The sequence below is a fragment of the Carcharhinus amblyrhynchos genome, chromosome 19, assembly GCF_965287045.1.
Source record: "Carcharhinus amblyrhynchos chromosome 19, sCarAmb.v2.hapA, whole genome shotgun sequence".
NCBI lineage: Eukaryota > Metazoa > Chordata > Chondrichthyes > Carcharhiniformes > Carcharhinidae > Carcharhinus > Carcharhinus amblyrhynchos.
The window spans coordinates 27,257,827-27,270,326 of record NC_137342.1 but is presented as its reverse complement, the minus strand read 5'-3'; the positions used below and the strand labels follow the sequence as shown (position 1 = coordinate 27,270,326).

At 45.3% G+C, this 12,500-nt stretch overlaps 1 protein-coding gene across 7 annotated transcripts in view; it reads right to left on the bottom strand.

Annotated features, from left to right (window-relative positions):
* The window catches only part of LOC145355386 (voltage-dependent calcium channel subunit alpha-2/delta-1-like), a 627,920-nt gene that overhangs the window by 32,073 nt on the left and 583,347 nt on the right, over nucleotides 1-12,500 (bottom strand). For all 7 annotated transcript variants that reach the window (XM_080207404.1, XM_080207405.1, XM_080207407.1 and 4 more), the window contains 2 exons: nucleotides 10,309-10,412; nucleotides 5,520-5,615 (listed from right to left, as the gene is read on the bottom strand). In XM_080207404.1, the coding sequence (XP_080063530.1) occupies nucleotides 5,520-5,615; nucleotides 10,309-10,412 (200 nt within the window). The remainder of the gene's footprint in view (nucleotides 1-5,519; nucleotides 5,616-10,308; nucleotides 10,413-12,500) is intronic.

The window sequence follows — 12,500 nt, the reverse complement described above, 5'->3', positions numbered from 1 at the left end:
GTCACAAGTTGAGGTTTCTGTTTTTAAAAATGATTATATGTTCAAGCTTAAGAGCCGTATTCAATGATAATATGCTGGGATAAACACTTCACACGCGAATCTTTGGATCAGCAATAGAAACAGGAAAGCCAATTTATCATAGCAATGAAATAAGTGGCTGGACAATCTGTTTTCGTGATTGTGTTTGAGAGATAAATATTGGCCGGGACACTCATTTATTATGGCAATTTGTGATACTGGAGAGAAGGCAGGAAAATGGGATTGAGCAGATAGATGTGTCATGGCCAGCAAAATACACAACAGATTCTAAGTGGAAAATTGCTTTCTGCAGTTGCTCCAACCAGGGAACTGTTAAAACTGTTCTCGAAACAAAATGAGGCTGTCCCATCTCCAAGAGTCATTTGATTTGAGTGCTAAGTCATCCTGGGGTTCATTCTCAGTCTCCTTTGCTCCCCTGGTTTCAGTTGCTGTGACAGTGTTTGCCCCGAGATATCCTTTCTCCTGGAGTGAAGAGACAGCCAGGTTTTATTTCTGTTCCTCATCACTGCCCTGTTGCATCCTACTGGAAATTTCACGCAAGGATGGTCACCGAATACAACGCACAGCCGGGATGTGATAATTTACATGGAAGGAAACATCTTCCTTTGATGCAGCAACTTGTCGGTTTAATTAGAAGAGGACTCAGTCTTGCTTTGTGCACAGCAAGATCCCACAAACACTAAAATGCCGAATGGTCAAATGGCGCTCATTCCCCAAGCTTACAGGAAATGGTCACTTCACTCAGATAAGGAATGCCTGCCACTCATGTGGAAATGTACTGCAGCAGGATTTGCTATCTCAGGAAAAGAATAAGATATACTACAATAAATGTCACATTGCCTTAGAATCCTACAGTGCAGAAGGAGGCCGTTCGGCTCAAGTCTGTACTGACTCTCCGAAACAGCATCTAATCCAGACCCCCATCCTCGTAATCCCATGCATTTATCCCGCAATTCCCTGTAACTCCTTGCATTTACCCTGCTAATTCTTCTAATTTAAAAATCCTTGGACATTAAGAGGCAATTTAAAGTTTATTTATTTGTGTCACAAGTAGGCTTACGTTACACTGCAATGAAATTACTGTGAAAATTCCCTAGTCACCACACTCTAGCATCTGTTTGGGTACACTGAAGGAGAATTTAGCATGGCCAATACACTTGACCTGCACATGTTTGGATTGTAGGAGGAAACCCACACAGACACGGAGAGAACATGCAAACTCCATACAATGACCCAAACCGGGAATCGAACCCAGGCCCTGACGCTGTGAGGCAGCAGCACTGCGCCACCAATTATCTTTGAACAGTTCAATACAACAGCTGATCCTTCTACGGCAAAGAGGAAGGCCACTGTATTAGTTCCTGCTTTTCCGAGTTGTATCTACCCACTGCCTACAGCCAGGCGAACACTCTGGTGGGGTCTTCACTTGGGTGCTGTCTATCCATTTGAATGCATCTCTATTCTGTATTGATGCCCCAAGCACAGCTTAATGAACAGACATGAGGAAATGAAATAAAAGTTTGTGATGGCAGCCGCAGACATCATGACATTTACAGTTCATTAATTATTTTGGCACTATAAAGAAAAGATCTGCTTCCACTTTAATTAACTGCTAGTAATATTAATAATGATGAACTGTCAATCACTATCCCTGGCAACTCTGGATAAACACACACCCCTGATTATAATCCAAATTCCAACGTCATGGGGGCGATTCCCCCTTCTTGCTGTGCTGCTTTTGTAGCGCAGCAGACTGGGAGACTCGAGTGGAGGCGGGCTCCCCACTGAGGGCCACAGTCTCCACGCATTTCCCAGTGCCAGATTTCCAGCAGCATCAGCTCTGCACCAGAAGTTGGAAGTGCCTAGTGTAATCAGCAGCTCATTTTAATAGAATTTAAATTCTATCAGCAGGCCCCAAACGGAAGTCTCCAGGCCTGCTAGCCTCTCCGCCACCGCATCAGGACTATTTCACTCCAGCGGGGTTCAGTACGGCGGCCCAACCCCGCTGGAATGAAGGAGGGGGAATCTTCACTCAGAAGGTTAGGCGCCAAGATCGGGGGGGGGGGGGGGGTGGAAATGTCCTCTGGGCATTGCCTTCTTGGCAGTGCCAGCCTTGGCCCCCTGGTACTGCCCAACAGGCAAAATGCCAATGCCCGGGGGGCATCTTGGGACAGTCCAAGAGGGTGGGGCCTAATGGGCAATCTGTGGGCATGGGTATTCCGCTGTCACTCTGCACTTGGGCTGAATGACAGAGGGAGGGAAGTCAGCAATCAGGCTGGCCATCGGGGGTGAGGGTGAAGAGGGGATCAGCCTGCTGGGACTGGCCATTGGGGTGAGGGTTGGGGGGAGCAGGCCGGGAGGGTGGGGTGGGGGGGATGATCTGCAAAGGGGTCATGAGGGGGTTGCATGGCCAGTGATGTGGGGGTCACGGAGCTGGCTGGTAATCAAGAGGCCGGCAATGCGGGCCCACTGTGCTAGCACTGATCTAGGCGCATGCACAGTGGCCCACTCAGCGCTATGCTGCTGGCCTCTCCAGCGGGAATAGGCCCCGTCCACAGAATTCTGGAGTGCTTTACGCTCGTGCACTCTGCAGTGCACAGAGTGTGGGAGATTCATTTTGAAACTCCCGCTGATAAAACCAGCAGGATTTACTCCAGTTATTACAGGAATTCGACACTTAGAATTTTTTGGGAGAATCACAACACCCCGTGTTTCAGAATTCTAGTTTGCCAATCTATTTCCCCTTTCAAATCCAGTGCACAGATTTTTATCCAGGGGAGGATTTTCTGGCCATGTTCGTCCCAAAACTGGAAAATCCCGAGGTCAACAGACCTTTCCATGGTCCACCACGCACCCGCTACGATTCCTGTGCGTGGGCTGAACAGGAAAATTCATCCAGCTGGTATTCCAGTGGATTGGATTATGGATTTCACATTAACACTCGATCTGTTGGGGCACAGAACGGTCTCCTTGTTCCTCCTACACTAGTCACACAAGAGCAGATTCCAGAATCCTGCTCAGTGCCCCACTCAATTAAACCACAACAGCTGGAAATCTGCTCCTGTTGCAACACAGCTTTTAAAGTTTACTCATTGTTGTCACAAACAGCTTACGTTAACACTGCAATGAAGTTACTGTGAAAATCCTGGAGTCGCTGCACTCTGACGCCTGTTTGGATCAACACATCTAACTAGATTTTTTTTCGGATTGTGGGAAGAAACCCAGAGGAAACCCACACAGTCACCCAAGCCAGGAATCGAACCCAGGTCCCTGGCGCTGTGAAGCAGCAGTGCTAACCACTGTGCCACCGTGCAGTCCCCAGATGGAAGCATTCATGCATGTAGACACACAAATCCAGTTTATCTGGATGTCAGATTGCTCTCATTTCACCATAATTTAAGAATAAAGTATTACTTTCAGCATGCTGACAATTTCCCAAAATGAAGCAGTTGCAGCATAGGCTTCACTTGTCACACAAGAGCAAGAAAAATGGCCAATATGTCTTGATGCAGAAAGACAATGTGGTCAGTTTGCACTGAAAAGGGTAAGTGTTGACACAGGAGAGGCACAACACTTCAGAATGCTATTCTTAATGGTTTAATACAATGGGTGATCTTGTTACAAATGGAAGGCCTTTAGTTTTAGTTCCTTCATACAGTTCAGTTCTAATCCAGAAAGCCAATAGTGAAGAATAAAACTGGAGCCGATGTTCTCACACACTAAGCCAGACGGGGTGCCATCTTCTATCTCAGATAAATGGTCAGTTGGGGGCCTGCTCATGAAAAAGCAGACTGCCCAACAAGCAAGATTTCCAACCCAAATTGGGGAGGAAGTCCAACCTTAGAGGTCTGCTGGCCGATGTCATTGGTCAACAGCTCCGCACCCCCAGTAGTGCCAGGTCCAAGCGGTGGTCACTGCTGGCACTGCAGCCAGTCCCCAAACAAGAGAGGATTAGGAAGACCAGGTTGAAGACAAGTCTGAGGTATCGGCCAGCTGACCCTAGCAAAGGAGGGCAGGGGGATGGATTTGAGAGGCTGGGCAGGGATAGGGTTAAAAAGGCATGACACTGGGGAGAGGGGGTTGCCTCACATGGCACAGGAGACCCAGAAAGGAGGTTCCCCCCTTGCCTGACACCAGCTCACCCAGTAAAAGCAGCTGAGGCACCCACTTGGTGTGGGACTCCACCAGCCACTTGTCAAATAAGAGACAGGTGCGGATGGGAAGGCAGCAGCAGCGAAGGTACATACCGCTTTTTACAAGCCTCTCTTCAAACACACCGATGGTGGAATGTAAAATCCAGCTCTTTTATATTTACTTACAGTTACACGTCAAAAGCATGTTCCATCCAACCCAACAATCTCAGTTTTACTCTGTGCCTATTTATAGAAGCTCAAGTAAATATCCAGTTAATGCCCATCCACCACCTGCATATCATTAAACATATGATTAACAGGCCCTAAACCCTTCTGGCAATCAGTCACACAACCTTGCAAAACACATTATTATCCATCTGAGCTTCTCTGTGCTGCAGAGAGCAGCTCTTATTGAGCAGACACAAGGTCTCAGTCGAGGTTTTGGACAAATACTTCAGTAGAATCTATGAGTTGGACACCACGTTTAATTTAGACAAAGGGTGCATCATCTTAGACCATAAGATATAGGTAAAAATTGTCCATTTAGCCCATCAAGTCTGCTCCACTATTCGATCGTGGCTGATATATTTCTTAATCCCATTCTCTCACCTTTTCCCCGTAACTTTTGATCCCCTTACCAATCCCCTTTCCTCTGCCTTAAATGAGCCGGCCTCCACAGCCTTCTGTGGCAATGAATTCATCAGGAGATTCACCAACTTGGATGAAATGATTTTGAATGGTTGTGTTGTGGAGAAAAGCAAAAGCAGAATCGTTGTTCCCTTACTTGCGCATGGAAAAATGACGGAAAGCTAAAACAAAGGTGCCAAAAAGCTGCACCACCCATTCACAATGTTGTTTTTCTAAAATGTACAATGCTGCTTTATGAATGACTCTGGATGTCCTGACTTACAAAATAAATAAAGGGATGAGGGAACATGAGGAGCAGGTGGGGAAGTGGATTTGAGACTAGGGAGAGATCAGCCATGATCTGATTGAATGGCAAAGCAGACTCGAAGTGTTGCATTTGCCTACTGCTGCTCCTAATTCCTATGTTCCTACTAGAACAAACAAATATTCTTATAAAAATTAGCTGTATAAAAGTAATGGGCATTTGCTGCTGTAAATAGTTCCTGTTGATTTAGTATGTATTCTGATGGACCTCCAATGACGCACTTGTTGTTCTGGGTAACATTAAAAGGTAAAAGTTTGAGCATGCTTGGATTTGGTCTCCACAACCTGGTACCCAGATTAACCCCCCAAGGCCTTGTGAATATTTTGACTGACATATTAACAAGGTGTTAGCGTACATTGAAAAGTGCTGAGGAATGATTAAAATCATTGACCCACCTGCAGGCTTTAGAAGTTTGCCGTCAATTTTAATTTCAACTGCTTTGCTCACCATAATACCCGACTCTGCACTGCTCTGTATTCCATCCCAAGTTTCTGAAACAAGAAAGAAGTGAGAACAGTGACCATTCCCCTGTTAATAATGACACACTGCCATGCGGTGACACAGTGGGATGTTATTCTTTGGGCACTGTGTTTCATCAAGTGTAAAATAACATTTTAGTTCCCAGATGCTAACTGAACAGTGAAATGTAAGGAACACCAGATATCTCAGGGCAAGCAGAAAGACTTCAGCAAAGCTGCAACAAAATGCTAACAGCTGTTGGGAAAATATCATGGCTGCACAAAATCATTGGTCGGCTGTGATCTGACATTTAAACCCATGTTGGGATGAGACAAGAAGCAGACGAGGAATTCTGAGATCTTATCTGGAATCATATCATTGATCTGCTCACTTGCTGGGTTTGCTCAGCGGAAAACGGAAGCAATGACATCCGTGTTTCCCCAGACTGACAGGCCACAATGTTACAGCTGGTCACACCAGCGGGATTTGCCCATCCCGCTGCATTGAACTGATGTTCCACCGGACACCAAATTCTCCAACCTCATTGCAGCGGGAGCGTGGTGTGAATGGCCGGTAAGATTGCGCCCCTAGGTTTTATGCTGCCATCTATAAACACTTCACCAAATATCACTCAGTTCAGCAAGCACGGGGAGCATTTTATCCGCTAGCCACTCCTAGTCATGGCTAAGGTTAACATCAAATAAATATTCCTTCAGGTTTAATTTGGGTAAAAATCCTTCTTTGTTGCGCCTGGAGAAAATTTAGTTTCTGGATGCAGCAAGGTGACAACAAGAGGCACCTATCTTCCACACCAGCTGTCTGCCCCTGCTTTGCTGTGGGGATATCCTGGGGTTCTCCAGGAGTAACACAGAGTTACCAGTTGGGTGAGACAGTACGGTGCTAGTGTCCCACTTTGTTTTCCACAGCGCTGGGTGGCTCAGACTGAAGGATATGTAAAGACATGTCGGGAACAGCAAGCACTGTGGTCATGTTTCTGGACTAGCAATCCAGAGGCCACGACTAATGGTCCAGAGATCTGAATTCAAATCCACCACAGCAGCTGAAGCATTTCAAATCCAGTTTAAAAAGTTAATATCACCAAACATCACAAAAACAAAACAGCTTCCCTTATTTACAGGGAAGCGATGGCCCACTGGTATTATCGCTAGACTATTATTCCAGAAACTCAGCTGATGTTCTGGGATCCTGGGTTTGAATCCCACCATTGCAGATGGTGGACTTTGAACTCAATAAAAAATATCTGGAATTAAGAATCTGCTGATGATCGTGAAACCATTAACGATTGTTGGAAAAACCCATCTGGTTCACCAATGTCCTTTAAGGAAGGTGACCTGGTGTCCTTGCCCGGTCTGGCCTACGTTGAACACTAGAGCCACAGCATTGTGGCTGACTCTCAACTGCCCTCGGACAACTAGGGATGGGCAACAAATGCTGGCCAGCCAGCGATGCCCATATCCCACGAATGAATAAAAAGAGACACAATCTGCCATCCTTACCTTGTTCAACCAATCTGGACTCCAAAGCCACAGCGAGGTGGTTGACCCTTAGCCCTTTGGATTGGCTCTGCAAGCCACTCAGTTTAGGAATGGGTAACAAATGTGGACCAGTGCTATCAGCATCCTGAAAATGATGAAAGAAAAAGTGCCTCTGGGCCTACCTGTGGTCTTGTTTCCTGTCCTTTCCAGGAACATTTAGATTGGGGCAGGAATGTGCCTGGGTCAAGCCTCATCTGGGTGCTGTGCACCTCAGAACGTCACCTGGAGGACAATCAAATCTATTTCTTTCGATGGTGTACAGATCCACAGGTGCCAGAAGCTTTCCAGTGTCAATTTCAAGTGAACATTTTACATATGGGGGATGAGCCATTGAGTGTCAGCCTGTTAATTACGTGCAACCCAATTGACCCTGATATTATACTCCCCCGATACTCATATACAGGTTTAATGGGTAGTGGTTAAGAACAAGCTTTCATTATATTCGGAATGTGGGCTTCACTGGCAAGGTCTGCATTTAATAGCTCGAAGACCGGGGGATTTATTGCATTTAGATTTGTACCCGATTGAAGTATCAAGGTAAGTGAAAGAACTGCTTCTACAGCTGAGATTTGTTCACACTTCTTCCAGAAGCAGATTAAGGATTAACCTGAATGTCTGAATTGATCTGACTTCAGTACGTGTAACTGAGCTGTACTGTGTAAAGGTTGGGTGAGAAGCCTTATTATCAGCAAGTAACAGTACCAGTCAAAAAAGGGATTCAAAACTCACAATGGCGGGGCTGCAGGCAGGCAAGTGATTTAAATTGACCACTCTACTAATCTGTCCCAGTCCCGATAAGAGTTGAGCTCAGTCAATTGTGAATCGAGAAGGTTTTGGGTTCAAACCATGCTGCATGACTTGAGCACATAATCTAAGTGGATACTTCAGTGTACTAGCGAGAGGTCGATACATTTTCAGAGCTTCTGCTTCTTCAGCTGAAATGTTGAATATGGTGCTGCATCTCACTTTTCAGGTGGATACAAAAAAAATTCCCACGGCACTTTCTTTTGGAAGAGGAACCACCTGACCAACATTCATCCTTCAAACAACATCCCTAAAACAGACGATCTGGCCGCCAATCTCTTTCCTTTTGTTTTCAAAGGTTTGGGCAAATTGTGGGCTGCCTGTTCCTATATCGATCGGAACAATAGTGACTGCGCTTCAGATGTGACTGGGTGTTGCCCTTTGGCAATGTCCAAAACTAAGCCAACTGTATTTCAGGAACAACATGATGCCTGTGGTATTTGAGAAGTGAATTATGGAATGACATTGAGATTACAACGTGGAAACAGTTCTTTCAGTCCAGCACATCAATGCCAGCATTTATCCTCCAGAAGAACAGTGCTCCAAATCCCATAGGTTAGCTCCCATGTCTGTTCATTTCTAGGCTGGGGCTTGATTTTAATCCTGGATGAATTAAAATCTTGCTCTAGTCTCTGCTTCAGACACTTACAGTTGCAGTGTATTCTATATATTGGCAACCAATCCCATTCATTACTTTGAGAATCAGATTGTGTACAGCAGATATGAGGGAAACATTAAGCAGCTTTTGTGAAAACAATACGATTAATTGAAACTACTCCAGCCAGCTCTTAATCATTCAGATAGTGTGGGGAGAAGTGTTAAAACCACCTGAGCCTACCAGCAGCTGGCCAACATTCCAACTTAACTAAGTTTGAAGTTGTTTTTCTAATTCATTCATGGGGCATGGGCATCACTGGCTGGCCAGCATTTATTGCCCATCCCTAGTTGCCCTTGAACTGAGTGGCTTACTAGGCCATTTCAGAGGGCAGTTGAGAGTCAACCATTGCGGTGGCTTTGGAGTCACATGTACGCCAGACTAGGTAATGATGGCAGATTTCCTTCCCTAAAGGATGGTGCCGGAGCGTGGAAACTTCTTGCAAACTGTGCCCAGCAAACCTTCTAATTCTATCTTTTACTCTCATTCTTTGCTTCTAAAACTTTATACTGTAATCGTACATTCTCCACACTCTCCTCCCCTTCTCTATGTACGATATGCTTTGTTTGTGTAGTGCGCAAGAAACAATACTTTTCACTGTATACAAATACATGCGACAATAATAAATCAAATCAAAATTAAATCATCAGTGAACCAGACGGTTTTTTCTGACAGTTGACAGTCCGTCAAAGCTCTCACTAGAGGAAGGCAGGGCCCAAATTTAAAGCTAAAATGGCAGCCTGATGATGAATTGGTAGCCCCCAGCCCCCCCACCCCCCAATTCACTGATTTAGAGGGCCATTACAGTCAACCCTGACTGCCCGACTGTGGCAGCAGGTAGTCAGAGGGGGCATTGTAAATTCAGGTATTTCCTTTGATGCTGAATTGTTGCAGACCAGGAGATGTTCACCATTGTTTCATCCCAGGTGCACGGCAAAGCAGCAACTCCAAAGTCCCCACACACACGTGTGTAATTGGCTCTTTGAAGCTCACCATGTGTGCACAGTCACACCAAGAAAACGTTGGGGCCGGAGGAAGGAGGGGGGGGAGGGAGGGGGGGAGCGTAGACTTAAAGAAATCACCGTCTCACCTGCGCAATAAAACATTAAAGGGAACACTAATGCTTAACTTGTAATCTCCACAACTCCAGCTGGCATTCTCTCTGCAACACCCGCTTCGAGCACTTACCTTACACCAAGGTGCATTCATAGAATCCCTACCCTACAGGGCAGAAGGAGGCCATTCAGCCCATCAAGTCTGCACCAACTGCAATCCCACCCAGGCCCTATTCTCACAACCCCCACATATTCACCCTGCCAATCACCCTGACATTAGGATCAATTTTCCATGGCCAGTCAACCGAACCCTCGCATCTTTGAAATGTGGGAGGAAAGCGGAGCACCCGGAGGAAAGCCATGCAGATATGGGGAGAATGTGCCAACTCCCCACAGACAGTGACCTGAGGCTGGAATTGAACCCGGGTCCCTGGCGCTGTGAGCAGCAGTGCTAACCACTGTGCCACCCTTCTCCTGGCTCCCACTCCAAATCCCTGTCCTATCCAACAAACAATATTCCTGCCAGCTTCTCTCAAGAGATAGAAGTTTAAATGGGGAGGTCTAGCTGTTAAAATCAACACTTTCCCACAAAGATAACTCCAAGTTCTAACTGTCACTGCTTTGTTCCCAATGCATACAACATGGTAAATCTCACTGTTGATGTAAGGTGCAGTGAAGATGTAAATATTGTTGTTGAGGCTCCTTTTGTAGTAGCTTGCTTCATATGTCTCCGGATTTTCTGTCCATTCTTCTCCAGAACTATAAAAGGAAATAATATTTGAGAAATAATGAGGACCATACTTGCTAAAGCACGAATATTGAAAATATTTTAAACTCATGATCCTCTCCATAGATTTATGAAAGGGAAAATGGATATTGCAAGTACAGAAAGTTTCTCAAATTGCAGGTTAAATGCCCTGAAATTCTCATTATGGGTTAAACAGATTTTTAAAAATTCATTCTTGGGATGTAGGCATCGTTGGCCAGATTCCCATCCTCTGTCCTGCTCTTACAGTCACAGTGTTTATACGGCTGGTCCAATTAAGTTTCTGGTCAATGGGTAACGTCAGGATGTTGACAGTGGGAGATTCAGCGATGGTAATGGTATTGAACGTCAAGGAGAGTTCATCTAGATTCTCTGTTGTTAGAAATAATCATCTGGCACATGTGGCAGGAAGGTTATTGCCACTTATTACAAAACCCTGCTTTATATCAAAGAAAAGACTGTTAAGTGGGCTGAAGTTACAGAAAACTTAAATGATGTAAGCAACAGGTCTCAAAATGACCAAATATCAACAGCTTGTGATACACAAAGCTAAGAGAACAGAGTTGGGCTGTGTACAAAGCCCACCAAACACAGTAACCTTAAATAAATGTGAAGTGCTATCATGTGAACTAACCAAAGACATTCAGGCATAGTTTAATTACTCAGGAGAGTGAAGACCAAGCCATTAAATACAATCACTTCTGATATTGGACTCCAGCTGAGAAGAGAGCCCCAATGACCATTTTAACCAGATCATTTTAAACAATGGATCGCAAGTGAACTTTTTATGACCATGTTTGGTAACTGGATAATTTGTCAAGGAAGATCATGTGACAATAAGAGCATCCTTTTTACAAAAGGACACTGATTCTGGTCTCTGACCCTGGCAAAGACCCTGGGGAAATTTTCCGACCCCACTTTCGGCAGGTAGCAATGGCAGAGGGGGTAAAGAATCGAGGAGGGGAGTCCCAAAACAATTCTTACACCAGTGGGATTTCCCCTGTGCCCCAACTGTGGCGTAATAGGGCTCCTGCCATGCAATGATGTTGTATTATAACTAGCTGACCATCCCAGCAACATTCTGAAAGTTTGTGTCCTGCCTGTATCTGACCAGCCAAGCAACAGAGCCAGTACCTTTATGGAAACCAAATAGCTACTGACTCCAGGGTGAAAGAGGGAGACCATCTGTCAAGTCTTTAAAGCATCTCGATCCAGAATTCAGCAAAAAACACCAAACACGGTCTGAAACTATCCAACGTGTCTATCTGCATGATACCTAAACGATTAGCTTTCTTTTAGGGCATGCTTATACAATTTAGCTTAACCTCTCTCCCTGTAACTTGCTTCTATGTCATAGGAACTAGGAGCAGGAGTAGGCCATCTGGCCCTTTGAGTCTGCTCTGCCATTCAATAAGACGATGGGCTGGTCTTTTTGCAGACTCAGTTCCACTTGCCTGCCCACTCAACAAAACCCTTAATTCCTTTTCTGTTCAAAAGTGTATCTATCCTTATCTGTCTATCCGTGTGATTCTCTTCGGTGTGCGTGTGACGGCGAGTTTGAGTGGTTTTGTTAGTTTTTTTGTAGGTCGAAGATGGGACTTTACAGCCGCGCGCATCCCAAGGCCAGAAATTCCTGCCCAAGCTCAACAGATATTTAAATGATCCCGCCAAATTTTCTGCCTCGCCCGTTATGATTCCCACAGGAGGCTGGATGGGAAAATTTATTTTAAAACTTCCATGAAAACCTGTCTATTTACAGTCACGGCACTTAAGCTGTTAAACACTCACTGAATTGGTGACAATTGTTTTAACAAATACCTGTTGTGGTCAACTGAGAGGGTAGAGAGAGAGAAAGGCCACTCCAACGTTCCTCAACTGGCTGGAACACCCATTATCAGCTCAAACTGGGACATTGTCCAGGGTTTGCTGCATGCTGGCATGGGCTTTTTCATTACCTGAGGTGTTATGAATGCTACTGAACGCAGTGCAAACATCCCAACATGTTGGCTTAACGTTGGAGGGATGAAGCAGATGAAGATGTTTGAGCCAAGGACCCTCCTCCTCCCCCAGGTCTTTTCCAC